At 35.4% G+C, this 14,600-nt stretch overlaps 1 protein-coding gene across 1 annotated transcript in view; it reads right to left on the reverse strand.

Moving 5' to 3' along the window:
• Positions 1-14,600, reverse strand: part of RAPGEF2 (Rap guanine nucleotide exchange factor 2) — a 271,237-nt gene that overhangs the window by 121,116 nt on the left and 135,521 nt on the right. Inside the window, exons 5-7 of the mRNA XM_045295760.1 lie at positions 11,367-11,442; positions 9,478-9,645; positions 6,813-6,830 (exon numbers count right to left, since the gene is read on the reverse strand). Of these exons, the coding sequence (XP_045151695.1) occupies positions 6,813-6,830; positions 9,478-9,645; positions 11,367-11,442 (262 nt within the window). The remainder of the gene's footprint in view (positions 1-6,812; positions 6,831-9,477; positions 9,646-11,366; positions 11,443-14,600) is intronic.

Below are 14,600 nucleotides of genomic sequence, written 5' to 3' on the forward strand. Positions count from 1 at the left end.
CTCATGTGTGTACTGCATTTGCTAGGCATTCTTACATTAGTTTAATATAAATACAGAAAGTATTCCTTACCACTCATAATTATGAACTTAGAATCTATGTACTGTATAAAATGCTACTTTCCTCCATTGGTCATCATAGCTAATAGAATATTTTAAGTTAATAATGTCTTCCAACTTGATTCAAATCCAAGAGAACATATCTAACCACCTGATAGGTGAAAGAGTAAAAACAGGCAACTTACAATTGATCATTTAATCACAAAATTATCAAATCAGCACTGGTAAAAAAATAGAACTGAACATCAAAATATATTTCTCCATTTTTCAAATCAGCATGTTGCACTGCAAAATCTTATGGAAAGAAAGAAAAGCAAAAGGCCACACCCACACAGTTGATAAAGCAACCCCACATGAAAAGGATCCTGGCTACTGTGACTACAAGCTAAAATTTAGCCGTGTACCATATATACTCGAGTATAAGCTGAGCCATGGACCATATATACTCAAGTATAAGTCAACCGAAAATCAGCTGAAGCACCTCATTTTACCACAAAAACTGCATTAAAAATGTGCTGGGAAGCTCTGCTTATACACAAGTACATACGGTATATTTAAAACATACAGAGAGATCACCTGCATTCACATTAGAGGCAGGACAAAGTGGTGGTGATCTTTCGACAAATAAATTGCTTGAAATATTGCATGACTTGCTACACAACAGCCTCATTACATTCAATTTCCAAGTGCAATCAAAAGTTGGATCCAATTAAGACATCAATAGCAGCTTTCTTTCCAAACGGAATGAAAGAACATTAAATCCCAGTGGACACTGGAGTTCTGCAGCAGAGATGATGTAATATATAAAAATAGACATCCTCCGATAGAAGCTCAACTTGGGTAAACAGCACACTGCATACTACTCTCAACTGCTTTGTATGAATTAGCAAAGCATGCTGTTAATAGCGCGAGAGAGATCATCTCTTGTTTCAAGTTATTTCCTGATTTGCATTTCAATTTCTATACATGTTCTATGGTAGAATTTCCTGGTCTGTATAAATTAAATCAACACAAATACCTGGTTATAACTGAAAGAAAGAGAAACTGTCCCCCAAAGCAAGGAGGCTGAAACCACTGCAGCAGTTTAAACATGCTGTATTTCAGCAGAAGATGCAGCACATACAGCCCAGAGCGTTACATGCACCCATTGTTCAGAGACCTTTCCACTGGGAGCTTTCTAAAGGATTTGAAAATACAACATGCTCGCGATGATGAGGATACAGTAACCCTGCTGCAAAGGACCACGGGAACCAAGGACATGCTGTTCTGACACCTCTCTTGAATAGACTGACACAAATTTATGCTCCTAGGCATGCACAAAAAAGCAGTATCTAGAAAAAACCCGTGACTAAAAAATATACAAATCACACTTCTCTAAGGTGCTGTGCCCTCCACATGGTGTCTCTTTTCTATCCTTTTTACCCAGTTTCATTGTTTATTTCTTTTGGGCTTTCTTGTGTTAAAGAATGGCTCATCGATCCTCAGTTGTTGCAACTCCCACCAAATGACTCCATAAGATCATACAAATAAAATGTGCAGGACCCGCCACATGATCGGTTTTGCCATTCCACTGGGTTTTAAAGTGAGAAAGAGAATCCTCCAAACATCAATAAAGAAGAGCCAACCCCTGTGTGAAGTGGCAAAAGCCATGAGAGGGCACAAAAGCCACAAGACAGTTTAAAAGGAGCAGCACTGACACCATGGGGCAGAGCAGCTGGTGAGCTTCCTGGCCCACTGAAGAAGGCAGAGCACAAGGGGGCAAATGGCTAATGCTGGGGGTGTAGTGGTTATGCAGTGGGCAGTTCTAAAGCACCAGTAGGCCTGTAGGACAAAGACTGGGCTTTCTACTCCCATAAATAGTTATAACCTCAGAAACGCACGGGGTGGGCGTGGGGGTGTTGCTGGGTCAGCACTGACTCCATGACAGTGAGTGTTGAGAGGACCAGGGAGAGGCATGACTGCCCGCATGGCTGAGAAGAGGTGTGGCATACAAAATAACTGTATCTTTGACTTTTTTTTAAAAAAAACCAGTTAGCTTCTCTAATAAGCCCATATAATAGGTATTGCCTGGGAGTTCTATGTGGCCACTGTCCGCACAGAATGCAGCAGAGAAGTAGAGTGGCCTGCATGAGACGGTTGGTGTGAGACCAGGATAAAGAAAAATGCAGGATGCAGACATGTCTGACCTCGGCCTCATAGGAATCCCACTGTGGCAGACAGAGTGGGATTCTCCTCCTTGTGTAGCCAGAGGAGATCAGATGGGGCCCCATGCCATTTTCTCAGTCTGGAACTACCACTTCCAGTACTAGTGTTCATTGTTTCCCAAAGTGGGTGGCAGCCCACCCCTCAACCCCAAGCCCAGGCTGGTGGCTGCTATCTAGAAGGACCACAAAAGCAGATACCTACACTTGATCCTAGATTATGGGCTTTCATACAAAAATAATGTATAAATGCCAGGAGTAGGTGCCAAATAATTCTTTTTCTGTAAAGGGCCAAACAAATATGGGAATCTATGATATAGCATAAAGCCAACCACTCAAAAAACCAAACTCAGTATTGAGTCAGGACAGACTCACACAGATGCTACAGGACAAGATAGAACTGTCCCTGTGCATTTCCGGGAGTGTAACTGTTTATGGGAATAGAAAATCCCGTCTTTCTCCCTCAGAACTGCTGGTGGTTTTGATTTGCCAATCCTACAAATCACAGCCCAATGAGTAACCACAATGGCACTGGGGCTCTCCATTAAACACTACTAGACTAGAAATCATGGCCCACAAATACAATCATAGGAATTTAATGAATTACTGAGTATAAGTCAAAATTTTCAGCACATTTTAAATGCAGTTTTGGTGGCAAAATTAGGTGCCTCCGCTGATATTTGGGTCAGCTTATACTTGAGTATATACGGTAAGAGCTTTATATAGTTGTAGTTTAAAACATAAGTATCACTATTTTCTTCTCTCTGGATATCACTTAAATCCCTCTACAGTTAATGCTTATGGCAACCAGTTAAATTCTGGCCACCACTTCCATTCCATTTTCATTATTCTAATCAAGACATGCAGGCCCTACTCCCTTGCTGCTCCAACCCCCAAATCCATTCCATCCTGGAGGCAGAATAGTTTTCCTCAAAGTGAATCTCGGAACACACTCTGTCCTTCAGTCTCCAAAGAGTTTTTGCAAAAGACCTCACTGCCCAGTATGGCTTCCAAACGCCAGCCTTTAGGTCTCTCAACAAATGAGATTCCTTCTGTGCACAATATATTCTTTTGCATCAAGGCATTAACACTGTTCAGGAAATCATCCCTGATTCCTCAAACGGCCCTGCTATGTACCTCTGTAGGACTTCTGATATTTTAGCTTCCCATGTATTTATCTGTATTCCCTGAGAAACTATAAATTCGCTGAAAATAAGTGAGAACCTTCTCTTATATATGAACATTTCTATTTTCTCAATTTTGGTAATTTCTACTTGTATATAGACTTTAAATATAAGATATAGTTATATGTAATATGCTATTGATACAATCCTTCATAATATATGGTAGAGGGCTTCAAAGTGTTTCTGGGGAAATTCCATTACCTTTTAATCTAATTTTTACATAAATTTTTTGAAGCCCCTTACAGTAGATACCCAAAGGGACTGCCTACAGCACGCAAAACACTTTCTCTTGTTATTCAGTAGCACGGACTAAATTGTGAGGTTTTGTGTTCCTGTAAAAATTGACAACCTCAGAAACTCCAGGGAGTAGTTTAACTCTGCCCTATAAGGTTGTTCTAAGTCGGAATCAACTGAACGGCAGTGGATACATTTATCACTGATCTTCGGAGAAAAACTTCCCGTAAGCCTGCATTGTTACACTGCATTCAACTTCTATTTTATTAACTTAACTTTATGTACTATTTTCTATTATTTGTTTATATCTGTAATGAGAACTTTAAGCCTAATCGACTGAAGAAGTCAAATATATTGCATGTAACTCTGAAGTGTACATTCACATAACAAGGACTACTATTAAGCATATGAGAATGTTCTTTTACATTATTGATGAGCTTGCATTATTTCAAATGTTTTCATCAATGGAAACTATGTTTTGTTAAACAATGTTCAAATCCTGCTAATTCAAATATATATATATGGTCATGCTCTTTTGGTTAAGTTTGGGGTTAGGATGCTTTGTCAATCAGAACCTAAAAAGGGGTGGGAAATATAATTTTGGAACCAATTTAGAAAAGCTGGAAGTTTGTGAAATGTCAACTTGGCACACATATTCTCCACAATTTAGGCAAAGCAAGCTGATCTCTGCTCTTCAGTCTCATATCTATTCAATTTTTGTTTTCTCCAAATTGGGAAGAGAACAGAGATAGAGTGGGAAAGGGGAAGAAGGGTTTTTAGGGTTTTGTTTGTTTTTATAAACAGAACAGAGGAATAAGGAAGGCAGGTATGTAACATCTTCACATATGTCTCGAATAAGGTAAAAAGTTATAGAAGGCCAGGCTTTAAACCTTCCTCCCCCTTAAGTCCTACTTCTTCTCCTATCTTTATATGGAATTCAGATTTCCCAACTACGCAAGTGTCAAGAATAAACTAGAAATTGTGGGTAAATTAAACAAGAGGTTTTTATTCCCAGCCATATCCTGAGCCTGGAGACAGGTAAGCTACAATCATTTACCTGCCTGAAGTGCCAAGTCAGCCTCTCAAGCTGCTAGTCTCTTTAGGGACCTTCTTCTACTACCTGTGTGCAGCCTTTACCCGCAGTAAGACTGAGAACCCATGGCACATTCTCTTTCCTGCCAGTATGAAACACAGCCTCAACCGCAACTCATCAAAATTTAAGAGCATGTTAATGAAAGTTGTCTCCAATGTTCCCTTCTCACTGAATTTCAAAGTGCTCACTTTCTCTACAAGCTCCACACACTTGCTTTGGGGAGTGAAAAGGTCCTGAAAACACTCTTGATGGACTACAAGAGAAATCACGTTTCTGAAGAAATAATCACTATCTATTTTATATTTTAAATTAGCAGTATTGAGCTATAATTAACACATACAATTCAGTAGTTCAATCATACTAAGTAGTGTTATGCAATCATCACCACAATCAAATTTGGTATATTTTCTTCCTTCTTGCACCCATTGTCATTGACTACCCATTCCCAGGAACCTCCTCTTTCCTTGCTCCCAGATAAATATTAATCCAGTTACTGTCTTCATAAATCCACCCATCCTGACTTCTGTATACAGAAAAACACACAAACCATGGGCAAAAAAAACACACAAAAAAAGGATGCAGCAACAATGACCATATAAAACAGAGAAGGACTTCAAGCTGAAAAAGTAGAGGATATGAAAATTTTAGAATAAATTGAAACTGGCTCGGAAGGGAGACGTGACATTGCAGTCTAAGTTCAGATGCTAAAATCCACGTTATAATGCTCTTTGCCTGGTATTATTTGGCTTTCACATTCCTAGTCTAGGGATAGTGGGGACACATCAGGCAGAGACTCAGTAAATGGATTTGGGGCTTCTTCTAGCATCCATAGCTTTTGACAGACTGGCTGTTCAGAATTTGGGCACTGGTATCATCCCCTAATCCCTGAACTACATCTGGTTTTTAAATAGAGATAAGGTATGCAGCATAACTTGGGACACACGACAAACTCCACTCCTAGTTTTATATTGGAATTTGACTAATTGGCACATTTTGTCTTTCTAAGAGAGGTATAAATTGCTTATTGTTGCATCTTTTAAAATACAAAGCTATACATTTTTAGAGTATCCATTTGAAGTTAAAATATTAAAGACTGATACTTTTTTTCCTTCTAAAAAACAGTTCTGAGTAATCTCATCATTTTTAATTTTTAATTAACACTATTAAAAGACAACATCATGGTATCTGTGATAATTTAATACTCATATGAATTCTATTTTATGAAGCATAAAGCAATAGTCCTCTACTATTTTGGAAATTTTTATAAATGGTTCATGTTATTAGGCAAGGCTACTATCATAGTCATTATATTTTAGACACGCTACCTTTAATGTGGATTCTATTACTCATGATCTTTGTCCCACACAATAAGAAAAACAACATAAAATTTTATTAGAGATAGATACCTTTTTCTTCCTTAACTCCAAATTCCCATTATTTTTTATGTTAGTCAAATATTAGCATGAAAAGCAAGACTACTATTTTAGACCACAGTTAAAATGTAGAATGAAACAAATGCATGAATTTGATTACGAACAATTCCCAAATAAAATATGAGATAAGATTTTTCACTAACTTTTTGACTAAGCACCTCTACTGACTAACATGTTACCAGAGGACTCCCAATCTGCTCAGCCATTGGCATCCCCGAACTCCAAAGCTTTGTCACCAATAGGACTTAAAATGTGAATTTCTAGTAGATTTCTTATAAGGCTTCAAACAATAAGATTCCACTATGTCTATCCATCTGCTCCTTTTCATTTCCTTTATTTGGAAAACATATTATTTAAGAATAACTTAAAAGTAAGTAGGCTGCACTTTTAGTCTTTAATGGTGGGCAGTCTGCCCCCAAACCTGCACAAATAAAGCAGCGTCTGCCATCATCTATTCTTCACCATTAATGGTTTGACGTTTAAGAGATTTTACTGAGTCAAAGTAAAGGACAAGAACAAGCAAAATACACCAATATTAAAACCCGTTAGTTACAATGCAAATTCACAAACTTAGAGTTAGGGTTAGTAGACCACACACAAATTACAATACCTGAGATTTAGTGCATTCCTTTGAGCCAAAATGAAAGGAGAGCCATAAAGAAGGAAAGGAAAAGATGAACATTATCAGACATGCTATAGTATATCTGCCCAAACGAAGACATGGTAAACTTAGGTTACGGATGACTACATAGAATTGGCTATATGCATGTTTTCTACGTTCTTGGGCCATGCGTTAAAAATGTTCTTGTAATCATTTTTAATCACCATGAAGTATGATCATGCAATCCTTTAAACTATTCGCTCAGAGTCCCTCCTTGCTAGTCAATTTTATCCAAAGGGAAAGGTTTCTATTAACAATAAGGAATTAAACTTAAGGTTTATGAAGACTAACTGTTTTCACTGAATTCCCTTTTTACCATGTGGTGTAATGTACATACAAAATAAAGTCTGATTCTCGCTCTATTTTAAAATCACATATTTAGGTAAAATAATCCATATACACACACATGTAATTTAAAATCATTTCTCCAAGAAGAAAAGGATCAAATACATTTAATTATGACCATGTTGTTTCCAATGTTAATCCATAGTAAAATTAACTCCAACAGGTCACATATTAGTGAATTAGTACATGATTTATAGTAACAGGCTGAAATATTCCTCGTAATACTCTTCTACTTAAAAAGTACTTGCTGGGGAAAAAATAAATAAATAAAAATAAAAAGTACCTGCTAACCTGGTAAGACATTTTGAAAACAACTTTTAAAAGACCTTGTAATAATGACTCAAAAAAGCGAATTACCACTTTTTTAAACTCAGAATAGCAAGGGGAAGAAATAATTATGAAATGATTATCTTCACATATCTGTGACATATATAAATATAAAATTAAACCAATAAATGTTCACACAAAATTCTAAGTAATCCACACTTCCTCTTAGTAGTTAAACAACTCTGAAGCAGACAGGTTACTAACAATATTCATATTAGGCTACAATATTATATCACACATTATACTATTAATAGGTATGAAAATTTTAATGCTATTTCCTCCTAATATGCTGCTGTAACACTAAAAATATTACCCTCTTTTAGAGACAATGTTAATGGAAAACCTTTCAGAGTTTTTGTGAGTGTGTGTTTTCTGTAAATACCACATTGTCTCCCCAGCAGGCAAACAAAGCTCTTTGTGATGAGTAAAAAGTCACCCTTTCCAAATGGGATCAATAGAATGATTCAGCTAGGAATTTCATGTTAAATTAAAACCGTGCAAGGGTAGTGGGAGAAGGAAGTTGCTAGCTGGTCAGCAACGTGACATGAAATATACAAATACAAGGGGCTGTCTTAGAGTATATGGTGTGTAGATAGAAAATATATCATAGCTCTTAAAAGTTACAAATCAAATGAATCATTTTAATTCCACATACAAATTCCTATGCATCCTATATTGATAAATATTCTTTGGAAGAAATGTCTAGATAAGAAAAATAAGAAATAAGATGTAAAATAGATGTCAATTGTCTTTTGTTTTTTATCTGAAAATTAAAATCACATGCTTATCCATGTAATGGGATTCTATGAATTGATAAGCAATCCTTGATTTACTTATGGCATAGCCATAAACTCAAGCTACTTTCAGTTAAAAACACTGTCAAATATATTTATAATTACAGGTAGTCCCAAGTTGTGAACATTCAACTTACATACAACCTGTAGTTAAGAATTAACCTCAGAAAAGCCCATTATATTAAAAGATTGACATGTAGAAAATAGTAAACTGGTGTTACTTTGTGATACCGAAACAACAATATCATCATCATTACAATCACCACCAAGAAGTAATTATGACTCCAGAAGTATTTCTTTAATTTTTTTATAAGTAGAAAGGTACATTATATGCTGCATGCTATGATAAATATTTGCTTAATGGACAAGATAGAAACCCCTATCTCATTGCTCTAACTTACAAACAAATTCAATTTAATAAAAGATTTAGGAACAGAACTTGTTTGTAAAGTGGGGACTGCCTATATTTTGGGTTACCCATAAGAGGACACTTGTAAAGAGCATTTACGCATAAAAAATAAGGCTCTAAAAGAAACTTAATGAAGGTCTTGCACAAAGTGTATAATAAATGTATCCAGTTTCTTTAAAAATAAAAATCAGTTCAATTGTCAATGAAATAAATAACAACCAAGTGAGTTGCAACATTAAGAGTATCAGAACCTAATAGAAATACTTCAGAGGATTTTCACAGTGACTTAGATTTTAAAAGTGCTTTTCAAATTATTCTTATCTCACTTCAGTGCATTAAAAACAACCAAAAAGAATTATCAGACAATATGCCCATAGTGAAATAAAAACCTAACATGCAATTTTTACATACAAGCTCTTAATAAAAAACTGATATGATACCAAACATTTTAAGGGAATCAAACTTTAAAATAGGAACTCAAGAAAAGATGCTACATTTTCTATGCTTAACACTATGCTAATCCTCAAAGGTATTTTAAGAAACAAAAAAGGTAATGCCTTTCAGCATCTTCAAAGCTAAAAACTTTATCTTGTGTTTCTAGTAAAATCTGCTCTTTCAATAATTATTCATTAAAAATAGAAAATGTAAAATGCCTTTCTATGAAACTACCAGTAAAAACTAAAGGTGTAATTAGATATAAACTAAATATAAATAAAAATATTCTGCTTTGGAAACTTACCGTATGGTAGCCTCGAGGCAAAGGTGGCTTGCCCACAGGGTACGGATCCACAGTGTCAATGATAGTTTGTCTTTCACCTTTCTGGTTGATTTTCCTAAATCTCCTTCGAGACTGTCTATGAGAAGCTTGACGCTGAAAATATTCTTCATTTTCATCCATATAGTCCACCTAAAATTGGTCACCCCCCAAAAAACAAACAAACAAACAAACAAAAAACCCACCTTAATTTCTCTAAACACAACATGCCTTATAAAGATTAGGCACAGGGAGAAAACAAAGACTTTACAGATAGACTATATTCATTCTTTCTGCAAAGGCATCTGTAGTTAAATATCAAGGCAGACCTTAAGTGTGTTTGACTTCTCTGCCACTCTTTTTGACTAACTTTTCTTTTTATGAAAGGGCATTTTCAGTTCCACTTAGGACAATATGGGAAATTCTGAGTTTCCTGTAGTTTCAATGAGGGCAGTTTCAGTAGTCTTTGTACTGATTCAGTCACAGAAGATCTCCTAGGATAAGAATACATGGGAAAGGAACTGCCACATTGTCTTAACTGGAGTACAATTATTTGAAGTATGTAAGCACAGGGCGGGGCAGCAAATCCCAAATGACTCAAGCAGAGATTGGCTTTGGTAGATTACCTAAGTGTTTCTTGTCCTACTTTCATTCTATGACTTTAGTTTTTTTTCTTCTTTTTCTCTTATTTTAGGAAGGCTGATGAGTGAACTAACAATGGAAAGCAAGAGTAATGTAATCTTCGTTACATATATTTGAAGTGTGACTGCTCACAACATAGGGATGCTTGGACTCAAAAACTGTACTTACACTAGTTTCTGTAGTGCTGGCTAGTGTCAAATGCTCCAAGTATTTAAAAGATCAAAAATCCTTCAAAGAACTCCTAAAACTGAACTAGCGAAGGTGAAAATCTCCATCGGAGCTCTAGAATGTTTAGGATGATGGGAAGCCTTCTAGATCCACCAGCATTTTGACCAATCCTAAATCTTCACTTGCTTCCCTTCTACTTTCCCACTTCAGAGTAAATTTTTGTGAAATTTTACTAAGTATTTTCACTAACTCCAATGAGGAAGTTCTCTGTTAGAATTTCCTCTATGATATCATGGGGAAGAACCTTAAATCTTCTCTGTAAATACATCTGGGTTCCTTTATCAAATACTTCAGGTCATCTTTCAGAGTCACCAATATTAGGCAACTTTTACTTTACAAATGACATTTTTCAAGATGGGCTGGTAGATAATGAAAGTATCAACATCAATTGTCCTGGAAAATAATTTTTTCATCTATGATTTTTGAAAAGTAGTACTGTATATAGTATCCTGTTTTAAAATGATTTTTATACAGTAAACAAGCATGACAAGCCCTTTCAAAGTTTTAAAAACATAATTTTGTTGCTAATACCTTTTAACATTATTTGATTTGGAGATAGTCTGTTTTATACAGTTTTAAAATTACACCATTTAGTTAAAAGCGTAAGATGTTAACCAGCACACTAGCCCTCTATTTTTTCCCCAGTTTCTTAAGTGAATTTATGTTCATTGCTCCCTGAAGATTACTACTGTAGTTCATTTGATGTTAATCATTCATTTTATTCAACATTTGGAGAGCTAAAATCCTACAATTCAAAACTACTCCCACAATTTGAGTTAAATAGATCAAGTTACAGAGCTGAAACACAGAACACAGGCACTTGTCCATTTTTAAATGTCTTTTACATTTAATTAAATTGTGCAAATAATCATTGCATCGTTATTACAAATCCATAATAAGTCATAAAATACTTATATCTGATAGTATAAAATATAGTGCATTGTAAGTAGTTTTAGTAAAGTGCCTTTACTTTATAAAGTTGGAAATCTTTAGAGTATTCTTACCACAATCATTTCAGAAGGCTCTAAAACAATGCATTCACAGCCACGCCTAAAGCTTCCTGCAGAACGCTTGCCAAAGCTAAAAGAAAAACACAAAATTCAATGAGGATAAGCCCAGAAAGTACTCTAATGTAAATTTAAACTAACGCTCCATATAAATAAAAAAGAAAAAAAAGAAAAGAAAAGAAAAACACCTTTTAAAAGTGCACAACAGCAAAGGAGAAATTATCTTTAATCACTACTTGCAAAGAATGACAAGAATTCAAGTTCTTACATTCTAGTTGTATATTTTCAAGAAAATTCTAACAATGTTTTCATATTAATAACCTAAGTATAGAAAAATAAGAATGAATGTGTTTTGTTTTCTGTAATTTTTAAGCATTACCAGTTAAGTATGGTTTTAGAATATCCCACGTAGAGATGGGAATTTTACCAACGGCAAACTATAAAATATCCAATAAATATAATTCTTATTTATAACACAGGTTGATCAGGTTCAACACTTCTTTCTCCTAAACAGTGTGTATGCACTTGTGAAAGTTTCAGAGAGACTACATCTCCCTCTATGCCATGATAGTACACTCAGTATTATATCAGGAGCCAGCAAATCAACTTGACATCATTCTGATATTCTAAATTTCCTTCATCTATAAAATTACCAGGTTAACCCAGGTCATCAGTTACATCTTTTCTTGTTCCAAAATTCCATGTTTTTATGTTACAGCTCTGAAAAATTCTTTTTGAAATGCTCATAAAGACTTCATCTTCATCCATGTATACTAACACAAACATTTTTAAAGCAGAAACATTTTGCCAAATTTCATTTTTGTTTTCCATGGTTTTTTATGTTAACTGAAATGATCTAAAATTTCAAATACACTAATGTCTCATTTAATGTTCATTCAAGCAACCCAACTGCACACACACCCAGAGAAGTAGACACTTAGGTGTCTGAGTACCAAGCTGGACCTTCATCTGGACATCAGAGCTCTACTTCTGCCTGGCTGCTGCACGTACCCCAAAAGTCACCTGATCTGTGGTGTTGGAGACCAAGCTTAAACTCCCAACCCTGGTACCCACTCAACTCCCACATCTCAGTAAATTTAGTCCCTGTGTTTTTCCCTGTGTGGTCCAGTTGAGCACCTGGATACTCTTGGTCCCTTCAGTCATCCCCCCTCCGCCCAGGTAGGTTATTACAGATCTCCCTGCAGATGGTTTAAAAACAGTGGTTCTCAACCTTCCCAATGCCGTGACCCTTTAATACAGTTCCTCATGTTGTGGTGACCCCCCAACCATAAAGTTATTTTCCTTGCTACTTCATCACTGTAATTTTTCTACTGACTGTTATGAATTGGGTGACCCCTGTGAAAGGGTTGTTCAACCACCAAAGGGGTTGTGACCCACAGGTTGAGAACCTCAGGCTTAAAAGAAAAGGCAAAATGTCAGGTTGAACCAGAGTAACCACAGTAGGAGCTGTTCAACAACCCACATGTTCCTGGGAGCCCCATGCCTCTCAGACAGAAGTGTTCATACAACATGCAAGTCACATGAAGTCCTATTTCACAGAACTTATCTTGGATGTTAAGCTATAGCTATCTATATTCTTTTTTAGTTAACAATTAAATATCACAAAATTTACATAAATGGCTCAGCATAAAAAAATGGTTTATGCTTCCTGAATCTACCTAGCTACAATTAAGCTTACACTTAGTGATTTAATGATACACTACAAAATTTTAAAAAAATCTTAATTTGTTAACAGAATCCAAGGCGAGTCTCATACACATTATATTTTAAGGTTTATTACTAAATATATATTAGAAAGCTAGAGAAAATCATGACTGTGACTCCAGCTTTATTCTATTTTATTTAAGAACAAAAAACTTTATGAACACAATATTTTTTCTTTTCATAAGTGTAATATAGTCAAAACATGCAATCCCTACAATGTTCATATAACACTTGAAAAGGTATAGAGTTGGAATTCAGTTACTCACAAATTTTAGCAACAAACAGATAAAGGCTACACAAATACATTATACAGTCATCATTTATTTTATGCTCACTTCTTAGATCATTATTTCAGAATTAAGAGTCTAACTCCTCTTATCAGTTAAGTCAACAGAATTTTATGAGCAGGAAAATAACACTTAAGTTGCACGAAATGTTTACGAAGGTATAAAAAGTATCTCCTCTTGGATCTTTGGGGAAGTGAGTTACCCCAGAATATAAAACAGTTTGCTTTGCAGCCTCCCTGACAAAAGACTCAGTCTCCAACAACTGAGAGAAATGTGAGCAGGAGAAACAGCAGGCTCTCCATCAGATGAATTTGCTAAATATGCTCACAGGGTCCAGTAGGTACGCACACAGAAGAAACACAAAGAAGATAGAATAAACTGTTGTCTTTATCCCCAAATTAGCATTTTTCAAACATGACCAGGTACTCAGAATGAATGATATTATTAGTAATTAAATCTTCAATATCTTTGATTGAGTTCGATTCAAGAAAATTATGAGGACAAAAATTTGTTTTCAACAGTTTTTAAAAATTCAGTTCCACAAAATGTGTAGAAAATTTTAGATGGAGAAGTATAGGAAATAACCCCCACCCGCCGCCCATGGTATTAAGATAAATTCAGATGAGGCAGTGTTTCTATCCATTATGCATGGGGTCACTGGAAGTTGGGTGTTCATTCACTAGCAGCTAACAATAACAATAATCTTTAGTTAAAACTTAGGTATAAAAACTAGAAGACTTTGAGGACATTATCATAGTAAATTGTTAATACAACAAACAATAAGGCACATCTCAAAACAATGTACAACAGTTAGAGAGAATCAAAATCAAAACAAAAAATTACATCTTGTTTTTCAAAAGAGGTAAATCAACTGCTAGAATACTGTCACAGAAAATTTTCTGTGGGGAAAATGCAACTGAAAATGTTTCCAACAACAACAAAAAAAACCCCACCTAGAAATATTAAGGAAACCTGAATAGCTTTCGGAAAGACCAGAGGCACAAATTGAAATGACATTTCATTCAGTCTAGGAATCTCATGTAAATTTCTAAAATAATCATTCATGAAGATTTAAAATTAAACAGATTGGTTCAATTAAAACCCAGTACTGAGAAAAGGGAAAAGAGGAAAGAACTAGGAGGCAAAGGACATTTATAGAGGTCTAAATACAGGCATAGGCATGTACATATGTAAATCTGTAGACAATTGGACATCCCCT

The sequence above is a fragment of the Echinops telfairi genome, unplaced genomic scaffold (assembly GCF_000313985.2).
Source record: "Echinops telfairi isolate 266 unplaced genomic scaffold, ASM31398v2 ScPeMD7_5868;HRSCAF=6743_0, whole genome shotgun sequence".
NCBI classification, from domain to species: Eukaryota; Metazoa; Chordata; class Mammalia; order Afrosoricida; family Tenrecidae; genus Echinops; species Echinops telfairi.